The 24922-nt window shown below is 42.1% G+C and overlaps 2 protein-coding genes across 4 annotated transcripts; both read right to left on the bottom strand.

The window, feature by feature from the left end:
* Positions 1 to 1532: 1532 nt before the first annotated feature.
* On the bottom strand, positions 1533 to 7353 carry LOC149979124 (succinate dehydrogenase assembly factor 1, mitochondrial-like). Its single transcript, XM_090192141.1, has 2 exons — positions 7217 to 7353; positions 1533 to 2286 (listed from the first exon to the last, which is right to left on the bottom strand). The coding sequence occupies exon 2, from the start codon at positions 2160 to 2162 to the stop codon at positions 1914 to 1916; it is 249 nt and encodes an 82-aa protein (XP_090048267.1). The 5' UTR covers positions 2163 to 2286; positions 7217 to 7353; the 3' UTR covers positions 1533 to 1913.
* A 1147-nt stretch (positions 7354 to 8500) lies between these two features.
* Positions 8501 to 13761, bottom strand: LOC110537320 (glutaminyl-peptide cyclotransferase-like protein). Of its 3 annotated transcripts, XM_036937305.2 has the most exons (7): positions 13054 to 13761; positions 12559 to 12705; positions 12100 to 12402; positions 11426 to 11587; positions 11228 to 11327; positions 10691 to 10807; positions 8501 to 10363 (listed from the first exon to the last, which is right to left on the bottom strand). In XM_036937305.2, exons 1-7 carry the CDS (start codon positions 13285 to 13287, stop codon positions 10218 to 10220), a joined length of 1209 nt encoding a protein of 402 aa, XP_036793200.1. In that variant the 5' UTR covers positions 13288 to 13761; the 3' UTR covers positions 8501 to 10217. The 3 variants fall into 3 exon arrangements, with proteins under 3 accessions (XP_036793200.1, XP_090048265.1, XP_090048266.1); XM_090192139.1 differs by lacking the exon at positions 12559 to 12705 and having other exon boundaries at positions 13582 to 13757; XM_090192140.1 differs by lacking the exon at positions 12559 to 12705 and having other exon boundaries at positions 12100 to 12293; positions 13582 to 13719.
* Between the last annotated feature and the right edge of the window lie 11161 nt (positions 13762 to 24922).

Genomic DNA, 24922 nt, shown 5'->3' with positions numbered 1-24922 from the left:
TACTTGATCACCCAATGAGGCACAACTCTTAATTTTTCTTCTTCCTTTTTCTTCAAGGAAGCAGCAAGGTGGTGCGAACGGCAAACATTTAAAGGCAACATTTCCCTCCCTAGTGTAATTGGGATGGAGGGTGGAAGACCGTATTACAACCCTTAAAGAACTACGGTTGTATGATGGCCTGGATGAGGAGGAAAATATTCTCCTTGAGAAACCATTCATGTTCTCGTTCCAGTTACAGAGAGATGATGAGATGTTCTATGTGGAGGCAGTTGACAACAAGAAAATTACTGTCTTTGCCTCTTTTGAGGAGCAGGAGTGAAGCAATTTTTGAGGAGTGGTCAAACCTTGTTTTTGTCTGCTGTGTTAATTGTTTCATTTGTTAGTTTTGTTATGTTGTTTAGTAAAGATGACTTAGAAGTCACCCGAGTCTCTGATCTCTTTACTGGAGCTGGTATAACTTAATGTACAAAGCACATTCAGCTTGCCTATATGGTATAGTCTGTCTCCATTCTGATGAGGAAAGTAAATAGCATTATAAATCAGGATAGCTAGTAACTGTATATTTATTCTCAATTAAATAATATAATTAAAGTTAACATTTATCAACGCAATCTTAACAGTACATGACAAGTCTGTTGTTCACCGCAACAATATCAGTAGCTTGTCTCAAATATAGCATGAAGCAAAAAGTGTTTCAACATATGTGCTGGTACCACTTTATATAATATTTCTTACGATCTTCAAAAAGGAAATATGTTTGTATTCAACGTGTTCCTTGCACAAACGTGTGTGTTTGTATTCAGTGTGTGACTGTCAAACCTGTGGAGGACTTTAAAAAAATACAGTGGGCATGGTCAAATGTTTGACTCCGCCCACATTGAGCCTCACCCCAAACTGCACATTGCAGTCAGGGGTACATTGCCAACATACATAATCAGTACATACACACAATATATAGGTCTAATAGTACAGTGCAAATTACAATACATTATACAGTATATACAATGTCTGTGTCTCTTCACAGTCCCCTTTGTGCAGTAAGGTATTATTTTATCTGTTTTTTGAAATAGGTTTTATTGCTGGCTTGAGTTACCTGGGGTGGCAGAGATCCGTGTAGTCATGGCTCTATTTGAAATCTATTTTGGACAGATTTTGGCGAGAGATAACCCTCTTGCTTCACCTATTCCTCTCTGATAGGGCGTAGGGTCAAGGGGTCAATTTGGGATTGGACCATTAGATTCGTCTACTGTCTGTTGCTGACTGGCAGTGTCTAAATTACTCAGGCATTTCTAATTGACTGTATATTTCATGAGCATTAAATTAAATCAAAGTTTATTGGTCGCATACACAGATGTTATAGCTGGTGCAGAAAAATGTTTATGTTACGACCTAACAATGCAGTAAGAGTACACCATTTCTATTTTTAAAAGTATTATAAAAATCTAAGATCCCATAACTTGACCTCCTGTGACACGTAAGCATATAATAGTATTAACTAGACCTTTTACATAAGTCAAATTCACTTCCCATACTGATGATAAAAGTCTTTAATCCAAAACACTCAACAGGTAAATGTAGCTAGATGAAAGTAAGTATTTTACAACAATGACCAGAGCAACTGGTCTGCTCAACCCAACAAACTCACTGGCCAGAGATTGACTTAAACATTTATCATCATCATCATCATCATCATCAGTGGTATCCAGCTCTATGAAAGAGCACAGTGCATTGGTACTGTCATACAGTTCAGAACAATGGCCATTGCTTAGGACAATGACTGCACTTACTCAGCTGCAGATTGAAAGTAGTAATCTGACTAGTGAATGATGAATGTAACACAATGGATAACGCTGTATTATCCACATAACTAGAGGTAGCTACAACAGAGGGTGTGGAGACGGAAATAGTGTTGGTTATCGCTCTGCCTTAGGTTTGGAGAAAGTTCCTAGTTGCTTTGTGTTCACATCTTTCAGCTGGTCTAGCTGTCTCTGTCCGCGCCGGTAAAGGTATTCTATGTGCATGACATCAGTCTTCTTGATGCTGGAGTTCTCTCGGAACTCATCCCGGATCCTGGGTAGAAAGCCTGGCTTGTCCTGGCCAGCACGCAGGAACTGGCGGTACAGAGACAACACCTGTTTTTGCAGCTTACTGTGGCGTGCCATGGTGTGGAACACAGGGCAACAGCAACACAGTTGGCAAGGGAGGACGACTAACCGAAAGATTAAGCAGTCTCACCGTTGACTAAGTCACAAATGCATCAGAGTGTAGATGAAGTGTCTCCTAAACCTATGGGGAAAAGACATAGTTGCTGGTGAAACAAGGATCTTATCTGGCCTTGTTATAAATCTTATCTTATGGTTGTAGCTAGGTGAATTGCTGAAGATACAACTACTGTCCAAAATAATGTATTAGCGTCATGACAATGCCTCTTCCCCCTCAGGAGGCTGAAAATATTTGTCATGGGCCCTCAGAAAGTAGTACATCTGCACCATTGAGTGTCTGCAGTACTGCTTGGTATGGCAACTGCTTGGCATCCGACTGCAAGGCGCTACACATGGTAGTGAGTATGGCCCAGTACATCACTGGGGCCAAGTTCCCTGCCATCCAGGACCTCTATACCATGCAGTGTCAGAGGAAGGCCCTAAAATTATCAAAGACTCCAGCCACCCAAGTCATAAACTGTTCTCTCTGCTACCGCATGGCAAGCGGTACCGATGCACCAAGTCTGTAATCAACAGGACCCTGAATGGGGCGGCAGGTAGCCTCGTGGTTAGAGCGCTGGGCCAGTAACCGAAAGTTTGCTAGATCGAATCCTCGAGCTGACAAGGTAAAAATCTGTTGTTCTGCCCCTGAACAAGGCAGTTGACCCACTGTTCCTAAGCTGTCACTGTAAATAAGAATTTGTTCTTAACTGACTTGCCTAGTTAAATAAATAAAAAACAGCTTCTACTCCCAAGCCATAAGACTGCTAAATAGTTAACCAAATAGCTACCTGGACTACCTGCATTTAAAGTTTGTCCAAAAAGGCTGACTCATCACATACGCTGCTGCTACTGTTTATTATCTTTCACTTTATTCCTAGCTAAACAGTGCATTCAGAAAGTATTCATACCCCTTGATTTTTTCCACATTTTGTTACGTTACAGCCTTATTCTAAAATGGATAAAAAAATTACAAAAAATAATCAATCTACAATACCTCATAATGACAAGGCAAAAACAGGTTTTTAGAAATGTTTTAAAATGAAAAATTACACTTACATAGTTTATTTTTTTTTATTTCACCTTTATTTAACCAGGTAGGCCAGTTAAGAACAAGTTCTCATTTACAACTGCGACCTGGCCAAGATAAAGCAAAGCAGTGCGACAAAAAAAAAGTTACACATGGGATAAACAAACAGTCAATAACACAATAGAAAATATGTATACAGTGTGTGCAAATTAAGTAAGGAGGTAAGGCAATAAATAGGCCATAGTGGTGAAGTAATTACAATTTAGCAATTAACACTGGAGTGATAGATGTGCAGATGAGGATGTGCAAGTAGAAATACTGGTGTGCAAAAGAGCAGAAAAAACAAAAAGACAAAGATGGGGATGAGGTAGGTAGTAGGTTGGATCGGCTATTTACAGATGGGCTGTGTATAGCTATACCAATCGGTAAGCTGCTCTGACAGCCGATGCTTGAGGTCAGTGAGGGAGATACAGTGGGGCAAAAAAGTATTTAGTCAGCCACCAATTGTGCAAGTTCTCCCACTTAAAAAAATGAGGCCTGTAATTTTCATCATAGGTACACTTCAACTATGAGAGACAAAATGAGAAAAAAAAATCCAGAATATTTACATTGTAGGATTTGTTAATGAATTTATTTGCAAATTATGGTGGAAAATAAGTATTTGGTCACCTACAAACAAGCAAGATTTCTGGCTCTCACAGACCTGTAACTTCTTTAAGAGGCTCCTCTGTCCTCCACTCGTTACCTGTATTAATGGCACCTGTTTGAACTTGTTATCAGTATAAAAGACACCTGTCCAAAACCTCAAACAGTCACACTCCAAACTCTACTATGGCCAAGACCAAAGAGCTGTCAAAGGACACCAGAAACAAAATTGTAGACCTGCACCAGGCTGGGTAATAGGTAAGCAGCTTGGTTTGAAGAAATCAACTGTGGGAGCAACTATTATGAAATGGAAGACATACAAGACCACTGACAATCTCCCTCAATCTGGGGATTCACGCAAGATCTCACCCCGTGGGGTCAAAATGATCCCAAGAACGGTGAGCAAAAATCCCAGAACCACACGGGGGGACCTAGTGAATGACCTGCAGAGAGCTGGGACCAAAGTAACAAAGCCTACTATCAGCAAGGGCATTGAAGATGAAACGTGGCTGGGTCTTTCAGCATGACAATGATCCCAAACACACCGCCCGGGCAACAAAGGAGTGGCTTCGTAAGAAGCATTTCAAGGTCCTTGAGTGGCCTAACCAGTCTCCAGAGCTCAACCCCATAGAAAATCTTTGGAGGGAGTTGAAAGTCCGTGTTGCCCAGCAACAGCCCCAAAACATCACTGCTCTAGAGGAGATCTGCATGGAGGAATGGGCCAAAATACCAGCAACAGTGTGTGAAAACCTTGTGAAGACTTACAGAAAACGTTTGACCTCTGTCATTGCCAACAAAGGGTATATAACAAAGTATTGAGAAACTTTTGTTATTGACCAAATACTTATTTTCCACCATAATTTGCAAATAAATTCATTAAAAATCCTACAATGTGATTTTCTGGATAATTTTTCTCATTTTGTCTGTCATAGTTGAAGTGTACCTATGATGAAAATTACAGGCCTCATCTTTTTAAGTGGGAGAACTTGCACAATTGGTGGCTGACTAAATACTTTTTTGCCCCACTGTAAGTCTCCAACTTCAGTGACTTTTGCAATTCGTTCCAGTCATTGGCAGCAGAGAACTGGAAGGAAAAGTGGCCAAAGGAGGTGTTGGCTTTGGGGATGACCAGTGAAATATACCTGCTGGAGCGCTTGCTACGGGTGAGTGTTGCTATGGTGACCAGTGAGCTGAGATTAGGCGGAGCTTTACCTAGCAAAAAAAATGGTATTCAGACCCTTTACTCAATACTATGTTGAAGCACCTTTGGCAGCAATTACAGCCTCAAGTCTTCTTGTGTATGATGCTACAAGCTTGGCACACCTGTATTTGGGGAGTTTCTCTCATTCTTCTCTGCAGATCCTCTCAAGTTCAGTCAGGTTGGATGGGAAGCGTTGCTGCACAGCTATTTTCAGGTCTCTCCAGAGATGTTCGATCAGGTTCAAGTTCGGGCTCTGGCTGGGCCACTCAAGGACATTCAGAGACTTGTCCTGAAGCCACTCCTGCGTTGTCTTGGCTGTGTGCTTAGGGTCATTGTCCTGTTGGAAGGTGAACCTTCGCCCCAGTCCGACGTCCTGAGCACTCTGGAGCAGGTTTTCATCAAGGATCTCTTTGCTCCATTCATCTTTCCCTCGATCCTGACTAGTCTCCCAGTCCCTGCCGCTGAAAAACATCTCCACAACATGGTGCTGACACCACCATGCTTCATCGCAGGTATGGTGCCAGGTCTCCTCCAGATGTGACACTTGGCATTCTGACATGCACTGTCAACTGTGGGACCTTATATAGACAGGTGTGTGCCTTTCCAAATCATGTCCAATCAATTGAATTTATCACAGGTGGACTCCAATGAAGTTGTAGAAACATCTCAAGGATGATCAATGGAAATAGGATGCACCTGAGCTCAATTTGAAGTCTCATAGCAAAGGGTCTGAATACTTATGATAATAAGGTTAATGTTTTTTATACATTTGCAAAAAATTCTAAAAACCTGTTTTTGATTTGTCTTTATGGGGTATTGTATGTAGATTGATGAGGGAAATTAATTTAACAAATTTTTGAATAAGGCTGTAATGTAACAAAAGGTGGAAAAGGGAAGGGGTTGAATACTTTCCGAATTAACTGTATGTACATATCAACCTCAATTACCTCGTACCCTTTGTACAGGGTTGGTTCCAGGCATAAGCGACATAAGCAGTCGCTTAGGGCCCCCAGCTGCTAGGGGACCCTAAGGAACTCCGTCAGGGTCTAAACTTACTATTTAGACTAGAGTAAGAATAGTAGAATACACCAGGTGCAATTTTGAAATTTGGTTGTGCATCAGCAGTTTTGCACTTGTTATATCAGTGACTGACAGTCACTCAATTAGCCATGTCTGCTAACAACTTTTAGATTGTTAGTTAGTCTAGCCAGTTAACTAAACTTGTAGTATTCATGGCCGAATACCGACCAACATGCAGGGCAAGTGCCCAGGGGCCCTGACCTCCAGGGGGCCCCTATTCCTTTTGTAAGTCATTCTCACTAAGATATCATATTAACAGAAGTCATTACAAAATGTGTAGAATTGCAGGAAATCAGCTTCAAAACTGCAAAAATGTCTCTCCACCGATGGCAAAATGAGTAGCATTGCAGGAAAACATACATTTCTCTCCACCATCAAGAAGGGGGCCACTATAATGTTTTATCATGAGGTGGAGGGCCCCCCAACCTCATTTTGCTTAGGGTCCCCAAAAGTCTTGAACCAATGTATCTATTGTTCCTTTTATTATAATGTGTTTTACTTTTCTATTACTTCTCCACGTCCCATGGCAAAATGTGTAGAATTACAGAAAATTAACTATAAAACGTACAATTCTCTCCACCGTCAAGAAAGGGGGCCACTATGTTTTACCGTGAGGTGGAGGGCCGCGCTTGTATATAGCCAAGTTATTATTACTTTTATATTACTTCTCCCAAAAAATATCTCTATGCATTGTTGTGAAGGGCCCATAACTAAAAATGTCACTGTTAGTCCACACCTGTTGTTTATGAAGTATGTGAGGAATACAATTTGATTTGATGACAGCCCATGAACCTTATTATCCCTGACGATTAATAAAGTATGGACAGTACACCAACAGTATTATACCAGTGAGTCACATCAATAAAATCGGAGAACTTCTAGCTTGCGCGCTTTCTGACTGACCTATACGAACAACAAAGAGGAAAACTTTACAACACATTTTACATATAGACTGATACCCGAAACACCACAATATGGGTTAAAGTCAATTAGCTAGATAGCTAGCGTAGCTTTACAGGGGTAAGTTAGCTAGAACTGCTAGCTAGCCAGCTGACCTACCTTGATAGTCAGTGTCAACTTCGAAAAAAGCTTCGCTTGTCTTTAACAAAGAAGTGCGTCTCATATCAGCTCTGAACCTTTCATTAATAACCTATTTAGCTACAACTTAAACAGCACGAGGAGAATATTGCTAACACACACTACCACAGATGAGCATAATGAGCCAAACTTTTTACCAGATGTGTAAATCTGAAGCATCCGGTTGGCGTTACCACTCACCACCAAATATGGTGATCAAAGCAAGCCCAGTGGCTGGCAGTGGGAGAATATGGAGCGAGATGGATTTTGGCCGACATACTGCACATTTTATCATCGATGAAATATTTGATCTCAAAACAGTTTTCTGTTCCCAAAACTATAATATATTAAGAACAGAGTGAACTACGTTTTGTAGACTTTACACTTAGCAAAAGCTTCTAAAAATGTGCGTTGTTTAGTAGTGCAAGGGCAAATTGAGTTATTGCACATGCGCCCTTCACAGAAGAAGCGTTCCCTAACGGATATATGCAAATTCATGCTAGAACCCGCCAATAGGATCTCGCTAGCTCTTGCTTGACACGGCCCACTATGATTAATTTGCTTCTGTTGGAAACGAGTCTGTGGTCTATCTTGGGTTCGTTAAAAAAATATATACTAGCCACTAGCTAACAGTATGACCTTAATGATAACTCATGTTATGTTCATGTTACGAAAGCCAAAGACGACGGTACTATTGCTTTGGGTATTACACTTCCCTCTATTGGCTTGATTGTCTCACTTCTCAATGTTGCTGTCAGCTCAAATCAAATTAAAGTTTATTGGTCACATGCACTGTGAAATGCTTACTTGCAAGCTCTCAGAAATAGTGCAATACACATTTATACAAACAAATACACAGTAAATGATAATGTTTGTAAATATTTACACATAATAAGAATATACAGACCTAACTATGAATTTTGCTAAAGTGAGTAGGGACATGGTAGAGTAGCTTAGACAAATAGTAGCAGCAATGGTGCATATGTGTGTGTGTAAGGGTGGGTGAGTCTGCAAATAGTCTCTAAGATGCAGGTGTGAAAAGAGCAAGTGCAAATAGTCTAGTGCAGGTGAGTACAGGTAGACAGGTCTGTGCAGGTAGACTGCTTCGGGTTAGCTGTTCAACAGTCTTATGGCCTGGAGGAAAAGTTGTCCCGGAACCGACGAGATCTGATGCTCCGGTACCGCCTGCTGGAAGGTAGCAGCTCAGATGTTGGGGAAATTAACGTTTCAACCATTTTTTTCATTTATGAAATAAAACAAATCAAACAAGTTCATATATTTTTTTATTTAAGAAAATATACTCAGAGGAATTCTATGCAAGCTATCATTCATTTCACATCAGTTTTTTTTTATACCCTACAATGAAAGTATGAGGCAATGTCAGATACTAGTGCAATACAAGGGTTGAGGTACCATTACAAACTGTGTATTTTGGGTCCTGGTTGCTGATTGGCTAAAACAGTATTTCAGTCTTGTATATCAGACAATATACCATGGGTATGACTCAAAAATACTTATTTACTGTTCTATTTATATTGGTAACCAGTTTACAGTTTACAATAGCAATAAGGCTTGTGGTATATGTCCAACATACCACACCCCCTCGGGCCTTATCGCTTAAGTATAGCATCAATCAATCTTTCACATAGGCGATTAGATGACTCAAATTGGAGCCTGGGTGCCTGCTTGTTGTGCATAAACAACTGAGTGTTAACAGACGTTATACTTAGCAAGTACCACTTCTTCTTGACTCAGGTCACATGAGGCTCGTACCCAGGACCTCTGCCTTGCTAACACACGTGACCACCTTCCTGAAGCATCTTACCAGTCGACACCACGTGAAAAGCTAGCTACACACTGGTGCAAGTAGGGACACTTCAGGCTGAGGAGTAAGTTTCACACATCCCCATGTGCTACATTAGCAGAAACAGACTGGAACCCAGGCTATTAACAAAACAGTGGCAGTTTCAGCATCCATTCACACAGTATAATAATGTTGGAACTGAGTATGCTGTAACAAGTATTGCGCATTAAATAGTTTCTCATTATGCATTATTACATTCTGCTGGCTGACACCTCAAGGTCATTGTTATGCTACAATAGTGGATGCATACAGTATGCAATAGATAATAGTTTTCAATGAGTTATTATCACTTTTGGCCAGTTAACTGGTAGATGCAACTCTTTCAGTATACAAGTGATATGTAAAGCATTGGCACTGAACCTAGTTTTGATTTTAGACGAATATCTCTAAATATCTTAATGCTCCATATACAAAGTCATACCAATACATTTGATTCATCTTCATCCTAATACATATATTTCAACAAACAGAGTTCGTGGGTGTATGTACTACTGGAAACTTTTACTTTGTATTACTTGTATTAGCTACATGCAATTATATTCCATATAATCTGGCACTTGTCAAAGCACATATTTATTGCTATATTATTACTGGGCTGGACTATAACTTACTTTTTGGGTGAATAAATATGTACAGTAATGTCTGTATATCACCTCTTTATTTCGCCTTTTAAACTGTTTTTTCTATCCCTCACTGGGAAGCACTATATACTCTAATGTTCACAACCTTATTTACTGAACATATTGAAAAAAGGCACATTATCAAGTTTAGCCATGTGTTTTTGCATAAATATGAGACCCACATCGATTATGAGAATTAGAGGGACAGGGTATGTAAAAGGCCTCTGTAATCACAATCCTAATTTCAACAGTTTTATAGTTTGGCTCCAGAATGGATAAAGAAAAAACAATAAGAATAGGGTATAGAATGTGGGATTATAGGTGATGTGGAAAAATTAGGACTTTGGAAATGTATGATGTGGGGATGTGATACTAAGTAATCAAGTAATTAACTGTAAGTGGGAGAGTGGCTGATATTATAAAACAAGGGTGGGTGATTGTGGCATAAAATTGAACGGATCAATGTGTATGGTCAATAATAATGGGGGAAAAATGTCAGTCAGAGTCCTATGTATTCAGCAAGGAACACCACTAGCACCTTGGTGAGATTCTCGATAGTCTGAGAATGGATGTGTTCCGCTGTGTCCTCCAGAGTGTGCATAAAGGAGGGGAAGGGCGTTGTGATCATGTGTAGTACTGGAACCCCTGCAGGCATAGAGCAGAGTGGGTGGGAATGGCAGAGAGATAGAGGAAGAGAGAAGAAAAATGAGATAGGGTAGAGTGTAGAGGACAGATAGGGTAAACAGAGTTTGATAGAGTGAGAGAGAAAACAGGCAGATGGTACATTAAGTTCTACAGGGATAAAACTAAAGCAGGAGGAAACCAATCTCTGTAGATACAGTACAGTCATAAGGCCATAGTCTAATCAGCTGTGTAGGTATTCAATGTGTACTGTTAAACATCCATTCTTATTAGTCGGTAAATGTGCTCTCTAACCATCTGTCTATCTATGTACAGTAGGTGTGCTCTCACCCTGCTGGAGGAAGGGCACATGGTCGTCCTCCACAGGGCCCAGGTTTATGTCCTTCCTAAAGTAGCTCACCTCTCTGGGGTGGGAGGACAGCAGACCCAGCTTATGGAGTCTCCTCTCTGGCAGACGGACATGACAGCCACCGCGGGCCATGGTCAAGGCCAATGATAAAGAACGGGAGGAATAAGCAGAGGGGAGACAGAACATTGAGGGAGTAAGAACAGCTCACTCCAGGTGTCTTATTACTGTGCCTGAGTGAAATTAAAGTCAGATCAGCACTGGAGAGCCTGGTCCTGTATCAGCATGAGTCAGTCATCCACCTACCTAACTCTCTTTGCCTTGCTCCCTGGCTCTTTCTGTCATTCTAGTGTACCTCTGCCTCCTTCCCTCTACTTCACAATCTCCATTACAACATGTTTTTGCCACATTATGATTAAAGTGAGCAATCAATGTGCTAACAATTCTTTCATTTATCTGGCAATTTTTGTGATACTGTATGTGGAGTAAAAATGTTGAGAAGTGGGGTGGGGGGGTCTTACCTGCATATATGAGCTCATCAAACCAGCGTACAGTGTTGTCAAAGTGGTTGACAAACATAGGGTCAGGTGCACCAATCAGATCCAACAGAACAAACAGGTCCTGCCAGTAAAAAGTCAGCAAATCAACACACAGAACACATTGCATACTACATATGGCTTGGCAAGGGAACATTGTAACATACACTAAAAAAGCCTCACCAAAGCATTTAACAGGGTGGTATGTTCGGCTCCTGGGGGGTGAGGGGTGCGGGACATTTGTTCAGCAAGGTAACGTGAGCCATACAGAGAGTCGGAGGGGCTTGGCTGCTCAAACGCCTCATTACCATCAAAGAAAACCAACTGCAATGTCACCTGTGACTTCTACCAGAGAGAAAAACAGACAGAGAGAAAAAATGTACAGGGGATGGAGTGGTAGATCTTCTTGTAATATAACATACAGTATATGTTTAGAAAAAAAAGTTATAGGTCGAATAATATGTGACTACCATTCAATATCCTTTAAAATGCATTGCTTCTGCTGCCAACATGGGAGATGACAGGTGAGTGTTAATGATGTCTGGGCTCCAACCCATCAATGTCTGCACAGTTTAAATTGGAAATAAATGTATAAATAATTCATGTGTAAGCATGGGTAAAACTCCAGATCTATAAATAGTCTGACATCTTGGGAGAGTGGCAAACTCTTCAGAGGGTAGTCCACCCACAAACGATAGCACATAATTTCATCTATTTCCCTACGCTTTCTGCAAATCCAACATTTTATTTTCCCCATGCAACCGAGAACTTAAAAGGATCTGTGAAGTCATCACTTTCATCCTTGCCCTCTAAAGCATACCTTGGCCCTAAAGTAGCAGAGCAGACACAGTATTTACCTGTTGTTTTAGCACTTTCAGGTGGACGTCCAGTGCAGTCACCAGCTCCAGTATCATGGCACAGGGGACGGCCGCGTCGCTGGCCCCTAGGAACCTCCTGAGAGGACCGTCGGGGGTTTTGGAAGCTGGGGGCATGGCCTTGGAGTCGTAGTGGCAGGCCAGCAGCAGACGACGCGGGGCCGAGGGGTCCAGGACTGCTAGCAGGTTGGAGAAGGTGATTAGTCCCTTTGGGGTAGCAGAATTAAAGGAGTCGACCTCCAACGACCAACCCGCTGACAGGAACTCTAGATGGCTGTAGATGTGCTGTGGCAATCACAGAAAAAAAGTGTGGTTTTAATTCCAGTAAACAAAATGTTAATTGTTAGAATAACATGTAAAACAGAGATTGAGAGATACCAGTTCAGACATTACAGACGTTCTACCCTGATGTCTCTTGCAGGAGTCAATAAATGTCCTAACCTCACGCACCCTACGGCTGCCTCTTGTACCTGGTAGTCTCTCTACCAGGATGGGCCTCAGGAGAGAGTACCAAAGCCTCCCCGAATTTACCTGGCCCACCAGACGTTTGATCTGGGCCACAGTGGACCTACGGGGGTTATGGGTCAACTGCAGAAGGGGAGGACAGCAGGAGAGAGAGGAGGCAGTTGCAGTATTTTTTTCACATATGCATTTTGAAAAACTGTCTGTTACCTTGCAGAAAATATTGTTAATTATTGAGCAATCAAATATCTGACTTGAGGTTAATTTTCTACCATCAGTGAAATGTATCAATATAGATGCTTATATAGCATCTATAGTTGAACAGACAGGGTTAAGTATTCCTGCTAGCTGGGGTGTGTAGGCTGTAGCAAGATAGCATCACCTAAAAAAGTATGCTACTCCTTTCGGATTGGTGCAATATTGGAAAACTGGAGGCTACAATATACAATAAACAATACAGTATCTATCACCTACCTTGTCTCTTATTAGGTCTGGCACACGAAATTGTATGTTATCGTGCATATGAATACTGTCATCATCATCTCTTGTATCATTACTCGACAAATAAAATCCAAGTGTCAGAGCCATAGCCAGCATCCCGCATAGACAAACGAGAAGCATCCGAACTCGGGACATCCGGAGCCGGTTGCAACGTCCCAGTAGCAGCTCCGTGCCCGTAGCAGATCGGTGCCTCCGGATGGTTCTCATGACTTGAAGTATGGATAGATTCACACAACAGTACAGTCTGGTACAGAGCCTTTCTCAACTATTTGCGTTAAAGTGCATATGATTCCAGGCTGGCGTATGGCAATGGAGAAGAACGCGCATGTTAATTATTACAAAAAAACAATATGACACCTTCCATGACTGATTGACTGTTTATGTAATTAATGAGGCCACTGGCTGCTTAGACTCGAGCCCATGTATGACATCTATTATTTCATTTGACACAATCTCAACAGGATATGCTACCATTCAACAAGAACATAGAGGATAATTTACCTGAATGGAACACTTTACACAGTCATGTTGGGACATGCATGCATCGGCAGATCTATTCAATTAAATCTACCAACGTCCACACCAGTCGAATATTGATTCCGCCATATCATTCGTTATGGCCTCATTTTTGCACGCCGAAGTTCCGTGTCTGCTGTTGGTGCAAAAACAAGAGCAGTATTCAGGCAGACAAGTTCAGACCGGTACCTGCTGCGAAAATGGTCGTGCACGAAAAGGTTTAGGTTTACAATCGATGGAGAAAAAAAGTACTGGAAAAGTGGCTTAGTGTTTTTGGAATACATTCTGAAATGACAACAGGCTAGATTTAAACAAATAAAATAATCCCACATTAGCCCCCAAAATATATATGTATTGTTTTATCAATATCTGTATAATTGTACATTGTTGAATAAATGATTGAACCAGACAACTGATTGGTTAATCAAGTAGGCCACATTTCCACATGGTAATGTTCAAATCCAATATATTTCTTACAAATCTTAGAACATTCACTGTACTCCCTAGGATAGGTCTGTGTCTAGCCTCGTGCAAAGGGATTGGCTTTTTTTTTTTATTGCCAATGAGGTGACATGACTAGGACTAGCTGACTAGAGTAAAATGATTTGATAAATAGAGAAAGATAGGCACAATTTCCTTCACTGCTAAACTTCTGCTTGGTAAGTGATTGGCCGTAAATCAACACTAACAATTACGTCCACAGATATTGATATTTTTTATTTAGTAGCTAATAATTGTAATTTATATTTCGCTTGCTTATCTCTGCTCGTCTGCTCACTATCAAAAAATGAGTCAAGTTACTCAGCTAACGTTAGCTGGCTACCTGGCTAGCTAGCTATATCGATTTTGCTATAGAATTAACGTTAGCTCAAAGATATTTTAGTTAAAGCAGCTGAGGAAGAGGCGAAGCATATAAAAGTAAAAAATAATATTTGGTTAAAGGCGTGAAATTAAAACCAGTAACGTTAGCTAGACTGAGAGATGGCAAACTTCAGCTAGCTAGCAAGCTAACGTTACTTTGTATGGGTCTGTGAACGGTAATCGTGCATATTTGACGCCCCCTGTGGCAGATTTGAGCAATGGCACCAGAACCCGCAGGCAGGGACGAGACTCGCTGGAAAAGGTAGTTTTAGCTTCTAAAATGGCCTGTTGCATGTCACTGTCAATAATTAGAAACGAGGCTTGAATGAGATCATGATAATTATTTACTGTAGCTAAACATTTTTACTTATCTTACAGTGAGGATCAGCTGGACTGGAGCACATGCTGGAGGAACAGAGATTGCAGGCCTCCTGCCCATATCTGAGCCTAGGAATGGCCTCACCAAGGTTTATGCACTGACATTCTTGATTTATTTGAATTCATGAATTCTCTGTACAAGTCTTTGTGTCCGTTTATATAGACAGTATGTGGGTGCATGTCTTTGCCTGAATTCAGTACGGTTACATTATGTGGGTGGGTGTTTCTGTGTGTGATGTCTCTCCTCTAATCTATCTTCAGAAGGAGACTCTGGTCCACATGCTGCGCTATTTTGACTTTCTTCAGAGTAGGATGAGGACCCCGCAGTGCCGCTTGCCTCCCCAATGCACCCCCAAGCAGGAACCCGACACAGGTACCACAACCCCAGCATCAAGACAAGTACAGACTATGTGCTTGAGTTTCATATCAATGCATTTACACTATGTGTTTTTGCATGCACAGGTTCTGAGAGTGAAGAGAACACCCCCTTTGAGCCCTGTACTCCCCCTCACAATCTAAAGGCCAAATGCAAGTATGTCTTCAGTCGTTCCCGCAAGAGACCTGCCCCCACCTCAGGTACCACTGCCTGCTGCCTGAGGGAAAGGAGGAGCTCCACGGTAACACTTTTATTAATATCACACGCTCAATATTAAGCTGTTTGAACCTTGTCCTTAGTGACCAAGGTGTTGCTGCTTTATGTTGGGTATGTATTAGAGGTCGACCTATGAATTGGGGCCGATTTCAAGTTTTCATAACAATCTGTTATCGGCCTTTTTGGATGTCGATTATGGCCGATTACATTGAAATCCACGAGGAGACTGCGTGGCAGGCTGACCACCTGTTACGTGAGTGCAGCATCAAAAGGACCTTGTGGCTGCAAGGAGCCACGGTAAGTTTCTATCAAGCATTACACTTATAAAAACAATCAATCTTCACATAATCACTAGTTAACTACACATACTTGATGATATTACTAGGTCAACTAGCTTGTCCTGCATTGCATATAATCAACGCGGGGCCTGTTAATTTGTCATCGAATCACAGCCTACTTCAACTTCGCCAAACAGGTGATGATTTAACAAAAGTGTATTCGCGAAAAAGCACAATCGTTGCACAAATGTACCTAACCATAAACATCAATGCCTTTCTTAAAATCAATGCACAGAAGTATATATTTTTAAACCTGCATATTTAGTTAAAAGTCATTCATGTTAGCAGGCAATATTAACTAGGCAAATTGTGTCACTTCTCTTGCGTTCAGTGCAAGCAGACTCAGGTCAAATGCAGCAGTTTGGGTCGCCTGGCTCGTAGCGAACTGTGTGAAGACCATTTCTTGCAAATAAGACCGTAATTATTTGGCCCGAATTGTATAAAATTATGACATAACATTGAAGGTTGTGCAATGTAACAGCAATATTTAGACTTAGGGTTGCCACTCGTTCGATTAAAATACGGAACGGTTCCGTATTTCACTGAAATATTATTTTTTTAAATCCCAAAATGATAGTTTCCGGATTTGACCATGTTAATGACAAACGGCTCGAATTTATGTGTGTTTATTATATTAGAATTAAGTCTATGATTTGATAGAGCAGTCTGACTGAGCGGTGGTAGACGGCAGCAGTCTCGTAAGCATTCATTCAAACAGCACTTTCCTGCATTTGCCAGCACCTCTTTGCTGTGCTTCAAGCATTGTGCTGTTTAGCCTATCAACTCCCGAGATTAGGCTGGCAATACTAAAGTGCCTATACGAACATCCAATAGTCAAAGGCATATGAAATACATATGGCATAGAGAGAAATAGTCGACGTGTCATAATAACTACAACCTAAAACTTCTTAACTGGGAATATTGAAGACTCGTGTTAAAAGGAATTGCCAGCTTTCATATGTTCTCATGTTCTGAGCAAGGAATTTAAACGTTAGCTTTTTTAAATGGCACATATTGCACTTTTACTTTCTTCTCCAACACTGGGTTTTTGCGTTATTTAAACCAAATTGAACATGTTTCATTATTTATTTGAGACTAAATTGTTTTTATTTATGTATTATATTAAGTAAAAATAAAAGTGTTCATTGTTCATTCAGTATTGTTGTAATTGTCATTATTATTACAAATATATATATATATATATATATATATATAAAAACTGTCAGATTAATCGGTATCGGCATTTTTTGGTCCTCCAATAATCGGTATCGGCGTTGAAAAATCATAATCGTGCGACCTCTAGTACATATAAGACCCTGCCTGCCATTTTATTTTCCTTTTATTTATTTTTTTACCTTCATTTAACCAGGTAGGCTAGTTGAGAACATGTTCTCATTTACAACTGCGACCTGGCCAAGATAAAGCAAAGCAGTGCGACACAAACACAACACAGAGTTACACATGGAATAAACAAACATACAATCAACTACACAATAGAGAAAGCCTATGTACAGTGTGTGCAAATGAGGTAAGATAAGGGAGGTAAGGCAATAAATAGGCCATAGTGGTGAAATAATTACAATTTAGCTATTAAACATTGGAGTGATACATGTGCAGAAGATGAATGTGCAAGTAGAGATACTGGGATGCAAAGTAGTAAAAAAATATATTTAAAAAATAACAGTATGGTGATGAGGTAGTTGGATGGGCTATTTCCAAATGGGCTATGTTCAGGTGCAATGATCTGTGAGCTGCTCTGACAGCTGGGGCTTAAAGTTAGTGAGGGAGATATGAGTCTCCAGCTTCAGTGATTTTTGCAATTAGTTTCAGTCATTGGCAGCAGAGAACTGTAAGGAAAGGAGGAATTGGCTTTGGGGGTGACCAGTGAAATATACCTGCTGGAGGGCGTGCTACGCATGGATGCTGCTATGGTGACCAGTGAGCTGAGATAAGGCGGCGTTTACCTAGCAGAGACTTATAGATGACCTGGAGCCAGTGGGTTTGGCGATGAATATGAAGCGAGGACCAGCCAACAAGAGCATACAGGTCGCAGAGGTGGGTAGTATATGGGGCTTTGGTGACAAAACGGATGGCACTGTGATAGACTGCATCCAATTTGCTGAGTAGAGTGTTGGAGGCTATTTTGTAAATGACATCGCCGAAGTCAAGGATCGGCAGGATAGTACGTTTTACGAGGGTAAGTTTGGCAGCATGAGTGAAGGATGCTTTGTTGCGAAATAGGAAGCCGAATCTAGATTTAATTTTGGATTGGAGATGCTTAATGTGAGTCTGGAAGGAGAGTTCACAGTCTGACTAGACACCTAGGTATGTGTAGTTGTCCACATATTCTAAGTCAGAACCGCCCAGAGAAGTGATGCTGGACGGGCGGACAGGTGCGGGCAGCGATCGGTTGAAGAGCATGCATTTAGTTTTACTTGCATTTAAGAGCAGTTGGAGGCCACGGTAGGAGTGTTGTATGGCATTGAAGCTTGTTTGGAGTTTTTACACAGTGTCCAAAGAAGGGCCAGATGTATACAGAATGGTGTCATCTGCGTAGAGGTGGATCAGAGAATCACCAGCAGCAAGAGCAACATCATAGATGTATACAGAGAAAAGAGTCGGCCTGAGAATTGAACCCTGTGGCACCCCATAGAGACTGCCAGATGTCCGAACAAAAGGGCCTCCATTTTGACACATGGAACTCTGTCTGCGAAGTAGTTGGTGAACCAGGCGAGGCAGTCATTTGAGAAACCAAGGCTGTTGAGTCTTGACGATAAGAATGTGGTGATTGACAGAGTCGAAAGCCTTGGCCAGGTCGATGAATACAGCTGCACAGTATCGTATCAATGGTGGTTATGATATCATTTAGGACCTTGAGCGTGGCTGAGGTGCACCCATGACCAGCTCGGAAACCAGATTGCATAGTGGAGAAGGTACGGTGGGATTCGAAATAGTCAGAGAACTGTTTGTTAACTTGGCTTTCGAAGACCTTAGAAAGGCAGGGTAGGATAGATATAGGTCTGTAGCAGTTTGGGTTTAGAGTACCTCCCTCTTTGAAGCTGACTGCATCAGCTTTCCAATCTTTGGGGATCTCAGATGATACGAAAAAGAGGTTGAACAGGCTAGTAATAGTGGTTGTAACAATTTCGGCGGATAATTTTAGAAAGAGAGGTTCCAGATTGTCTAGCGCAACTGATTTGTAGGGGTCCAGATTTTGCAGCTCTTTCAGAACATCCGCTATCTGATTTGGGTGAAGAAGAAATGGGGGAGGCTTGGGCAAGTTGCTGTGGGGGTTGCAGGGCTGTTGACCGGGTTAAGGGTATCCCGGTGGAAAGCATGGCCAGCCGTAGAAAAATGCTTATTGAAATTCTCAAGTTTCGTGGATTTATCGGTGGTGACAGTGTTTCCTAGCCTCAGTGCAGTGGGCAGCTGGGAGGAGGTGCTCTTATTCTCCATGGACTTTACAGTGTCCCATAACTTTTTGGAATTTGTGCTACAGGATGAACATTTCTGTTTGAAAAAGCTAGCCTTAGCTTTCCTAACTGCCTGAGTATATTGATTCCTAACCATTGAAGTGTATTTGAAGTGTTCTGACTTCAAATAGATTAAGGGAGGCTCGCTGTAGTGTGCATTCTACCAAGCAGTGCAGTCTGTAAAAGCTGGCTTTAACTCAGTTGGAAGGATTCCATCAGATTTGAATCATCTACAGTTCCTGGTGCAAGGGAGAGAGACAGAGAGAGAGTGGAACATAGCCAACATAGCCCTTCATCTTTTTACAGTGCTATTCGAGGATGTTTGGGTCACCCCTAAAACAACCCACACGAAAGTGTCCCGCTTGCCCCGCCATGACCCCACTGACTTGGTAAGCCTCGCAGAATCATGTTTTCACAACACAAATCTTGAGTGTATAGTATGATGCCGGAGAAGAAGGCTGGCGTTTTACATGTCCCCAACCGATAGTTTTTTGTTTGTTTTAACTTTTTTTTTTGTTATTTTGTTCATATTGTTGCCGCTACTGTCTCTTATGACCGAAAATAACTTCTGGATATCAGGACTGTGATTACTCACCACGGACTGGCAGAATCCTGTCCTTTAACGAGTCTGACGAGCCCGACGCAAACGATATACTGCTTTCTCTGGAACAGGCCCAGATTCCCGTGATTTGCATGAAGAGGAGGGGGAGAAAAAGGGGCCAGAGGGCGAGCTGCGTTCTGAGAATTGTTAGGCGATCAAATAAACCTCCACTTCCTTCCATTCTGCTAGTAAACGTGCAATCTTTGGAGAATAAAATAGATGACCTAGGCGGAAGATTAAACTACCAACGGGACATTCAAAACTGTATTAACCTATGCTTCACGAAGTCGTGGCTGAACGACAATACTATCAACATACAGCTGGCTGCTAATACGCTGTACCGGCAGGATAGAACAGCGGCGTCTGGTAAGACAAGGGGAGGCGGATTATGTATTTTTGTAAATAACAGCTGGTGCACAATATCTAAGGAAGTATCGAGCTATTGCTCACCTGAGGTAGAGTATCTCATGATAAGCTGAAGACCACACTATCTACCTAGAGAGTTTTCATAGCTGTTTACATAACACCACAGACTGAGGCTGGAACTAAGACAGCATTGAATGAGCTGTATTCCACCATAAGCAAACAAGAAAACGCTCACCCAGGGGCGACGCTCCTAGTTGCCGGGACTTTAATGCAGGGAAAACTCTGGACCACCTTTACTCCACACACAGAGACTCGTACAAAGCTCTCCCCGCACTCCATTTGGCAAATCTGACCATAATTATATCCTCCTGATTCCTGCTTACAAGCAACAATTTATGCAGGAAGCACCAGTGAGTGACTAGATCAATAAAAAAGTGGTCAGATGAAGCAGATGCTGAGCTATAGGACTGTTTTGCTTGCACAAACTGGAATATGTTCCGGGATTCCTCCGATGACATTGAGGAGTACACCACATCAGTCATTGGCTTCATCAATAAGTGCATCGATGACGTCGTCTCCACAGTGACCGTACGTACATACCCCAACCAGAAGCCATGGATTAAAGGCAACATTCGCACTGAGCTAAAGGCTAAAGCTGCCCTCAGACGAACCATCAAACAGGAAAAGCGTCAATAAGGGACTAAGATCGAATCGTACTACACCAGCTCTGATGCTCGTCGGATGTGGCAGGGCTTGCAAACCATTATAGACTACAAAGGGAAGCACAGCCGAGAGCTGCCCAGTGACACGAGCCTACCAGGCAAGCTAAACTACTTCTATGCACACAGAGGCAAATAACACTGAAACATGCATGAGAGCACCAGCTGTTCCGGAAGACTGATCACGCTCTCCACAGCAAATGTGAGTAATTAAACAGGTCAACATTCATAAGGCCGCGGGGCCAGATGGATTACCAGGACGTGTACTCTGAGAATGCTTTGACCAACTGGCAAGTGTCTTCACTGAGATTTTCAACCTCTCCCTGTCTGAGTCTGTAATACCAACATGTTTCAAGCACACCACCACAGTCCCTGTGCCCAAGAACACTAAGGTAACCTGCCTAAATGACTACAGACCCGTAGTACCCACGTCTGTAGCCATAAAGTGTTTTGAAAGGCTGGTCATGGCTCACATCAACACCATTATCTCAGAAACCCTAGACACTCCCATTTGCATACCACCCCAACAGATCCAAAGATGATGCAATCTCTATTGCACTCCACACTGCCCTTTCCCACCTGGACAAAAGGAACACCTATGTGAGAATGCTATTCATTGACGACAGCTCAGCGTTCAACAAATCAAATCCAATTTTATTAGTCACATGCACCGAATACAACAGGTGCAGTAGACCTTACAGTCAAATGCTTACTTACGAACACCTAACCAACAATGCAGTTTAAAATAAAATAAAAATACAGGTAAGAATAAGAAAAAAAAGTAACAAGTAATTTAAGAACAGCGGTAAAATAACAATAACGAGACTATATACAGGGGGTACAGGTAAAGAGTCAATGTGCGTAGGGCACCGGTTAGTTGAGGTAATATGTACAGTTGAAGTCAAAAGTTTACATACACCTTAGACAAATGCATTTAAACTCAGCTTTTCACAATTCCTGACATTTAATCCTAGTAAAAATTCCCTGTCTTAGGTCAGTTAGGATCACCACTTCATTTTAAGAATGTGAAATGTCAGAATAATAGTAGAGAGAATGATTTATTTCAGCTTTTATTTCTTTCATCACATTCCCAGTAGGTCAAAAGTTTACATAAACTTAATTAGTATTTGGTAGCATTGCCTTTAAATCGCTTAACTTGGGTCAAACGTTTCAGGTAGCCTTCCACAAGCGTCCCACAATAAGTTGGGTGAATTTTGGCCCATTCCTCCTGACAGAGCTGGTGTAACGGAGTCAGGTTTGTAGGCCTCCTTGCTCGCACACGCCTTTTCAGTTCTGCCCACAAATTTTCTATGGGATTGAGGTCAGGGCTTTGTGATGGCCACTCCAATACCTTGACTTTGTTGTCCTTAAGCCATTTTGCCACAACTTTGGAAGTATGCTTGGGGTCATTGTCCATTTGGAAGAACCATTTGCGATCAAGCTTTAACTGATGTCTTGAGATGTAGCTTCAATATATCCACAGAATTTTCCGTCCTCATGATGCCATCTATTTTGTGAAGCGCACCAGTCCCTCCTGCAGCAAAGCACCCCTACAACATGATGCTGCCACCCCCGTGCTTCATGGTTGGGATGGTGTTCTTCGGCTTGCAACCCTCCCCCTTTTTCCTCCAAACATAACGATGGTCATTATGGCCAAACAGTTCTATTTTTGTTTCATCAGACCAGAGGACATTTCTCCAAAAATACAATCTTTTCCCCCATGTGCAGTTGCAAACCGTAGTCTGGCTTTTTTTATGGCGGTTTTGGAGCAGTGGCTTCTTTCTTGCTGAACGGCCTTTCAGGTTGTCGATATAGGACTTGTTTTACTTTGAATATAGATAATTCTGTACCTGTTTCCTCCAGCATTTTCACAAGGTCCTTTGCTGTTGTTTTGGGATTTATTTGCACTTTTCGCACCAAAGTACGTTCATCTCTAGGAGACAGAACGTGTCTCCTTCCTGAGCGGTATGACGGCTGCGTGGTCACATGGTGTTTATACTTGCATACTATTTTTTTGTACAGATGAACGTGGTACCTTCAGGCATTTGGCAATTGCTCCCAAGGATGAACCAGACTTGTGGAGGTCTACAATTTTTTTTCTGAGGTCTTGGCTAATTTCTTTTGATTTTCCCATGATGTCAAGCAAAGAGGCACTGAGTTTGAAGGTAGGCCTTGAAATGCATCCACAAGTACATCTCCAATTGACTCAAATGATGTCAATTAGTCTATCAGAAGCTTCTAAAGCCATGACATAATTTTCTGGAATTTCCCAAGCTGTTTAAACGCACAGTCAACTTAGTGTATGTAATTGTGAATTATAAGTGAAATAATCTGTCTGGAAACAATTGTTGGAAAAATTACTTGTGTCATGCACAAAGTAGATGTCCTAACCGACTTGCCAAAACTATAGTTTGTTCACAAGAAATTTGTGGAGTGGTTGAAAAACGCTTTTTAAAGTGTATGTAAACTTCTGACTTCAACTGTACAAGTGGGTAGAGTTATAAAAATGACTATGCATAAATTATATCAGAGAGTTGCAGCGGTGTAAAGGGGGGAGGGCAATGCAAATTGTCTGGGTTGCCATTTGATTAAATGTTCAGGAGTCTTATGGCTTGGGGGTAGAAGCTGTTTAGAATCCTCTAAATACCATAGTACCCTCAAAGCTAGTCAATAAGCTAAGGATCCTGGGACTAAATACCTCCCTCTGCAACTGGATCCTGGACTTCTTGACGGGCCACCCACAGGTGGTAAGAGTAGGTAACAGCACGCTGATCCACGCAGATAAGAGTAATCCGCCACGCTGATCCTCAACACCGGGCCACTCAGGGGTGCATGCTTAGTTTGCCAATGACACAACAGTGGTAGGCCTGATCACCAACAACAATGAGACAGCCTATAGGGAGAAGGTCAGAGACCTGGCCGTGTGGTGCCAGGACAACAACCTCTCCCTCAACATGATCAAGACAAAGGAGATGATTGTGGACTACAGGAAAAAGAGGACCGAGCAGGCCCCCATTCTCACGGGGCTGCAGTGGAGCAGGTTGAGAGCTTCAAGTTCTGTGATGTCTACATCACCAACAAACTCACATGGTCCAAGCACACCAAGACAGTCGTGAAGAGGGCACGACAAAACCTATTCCCCCTCAGGAGACTGAAAATATTTTGTATGGGTCCTCAGATCCTCAATAGGTTCTACAGCTGTACCATCAAGAGTGGTTGCATCACTGCCTGATATGGCAACTGCTCGGCCTCCGACCGCAAGGCAGAGGGTAGTGCGAACGGTTCAGTACATCACTGGGGCCAAGCTTCCTGCCATCTAGGACCTCTATACCAGGCGGTGTCAGAGGAAGGCCCTAACAATTGTCAAAGACTCCAGCCACCCTAGTCATAGACTGTTCTCTCTGCTACTGCACAGCAAGCGGTACCGGAGCCAAGTCTAGGACCAAGAGGCTTTCTAAACAGCTTCTACCCCAAGCCATAAGCCTCTGAACATCTAATCAAATGGATACCCAGACTATTTGCATTGCCCCCCCCCCTTTACACTGCTGCTACTCTCTTGTTATCATCTATGCATAGTCACTTTAATAACTACCTACATGTACATATTACCTCAACTAACCAGTCACCCCGCACATTGACTTTGTACCGGTACCTCCCTGTATATAGTCTCGCTACTGTTATTTTACTGCTGCTCTTTAATTACTTGTTACTTTTATTTCTTATTCTTATCTGTGTTTTTTTAAACTGCATTGTTGGTAAGGGGCTTGTAAGTAAGCATTTCATAAAGCCACTGTTCCCCCTAGCTGTCGGAAGGTGAAGCTGTGGTGAGGCATGAAGGAGGGTGGCAGTCCTCACCGGGGGAGGAGGAGGACATCACCAGGACCCCCAAGAAACAACTAGTCCCTCTGAAGTCGTAGACCAGCAGCACAGGACGCCGGCGCAGTGGCAACGCCTCCACCAGGGTTCACCCTCAAGTCCCTCCACCCCTAAAGAAGAAG

Source organism: Oncorhynchus mykiss, chromosome 12 (assembly GCF_057628025.1).
Source record: "Oncorhynchus mykiss isolate SJ-2025 chromosome 12, ASM5762802v1, whole genome shotgun sequence".
Taxonomy (NCBI): Eukaryota; Metazoa; Chordata; class Actinopteri; order Salmoniformes; family Salmonidae; genus Oncorhynchus; species Oncorhynchus mykiss.
This window is presented reverse-complemented; position numbering and strand designations above follow the sequence as displayed.

Bases quoted from the DNA above. Each gene is read 5' to 3' on its own strand.
- LOC149979124 (XM_090192141.1), bottom strand. From the start codon at position 2,162: ATGGCACGCCACAGTAAGCTGCAAAAACAGGTGTTGTCTCTGTACCGC.
- LOC110537320 (XM_036937305.2), bottom strand. From the start codon at position 13,287: ATGAGAACCATCCGGAGGCACCGATCTGCTACGGGCACGGAGCTGCTA. The intron at 11,328-11,425 runs GTGAGGCTTTTT...TTTTACTGGCAG, and splicing joins CCACCCTGTTAAATGCTTTG to GACCTGTTTGTTCTGTTGGA. The intron at 10,808-11,227 runs GTAAGACCCCCC...TCCGTCTGCCAG, and splicing joins TGATGAGCTCATATATGCAG to AGAGGAGACTCCATAAGCTG.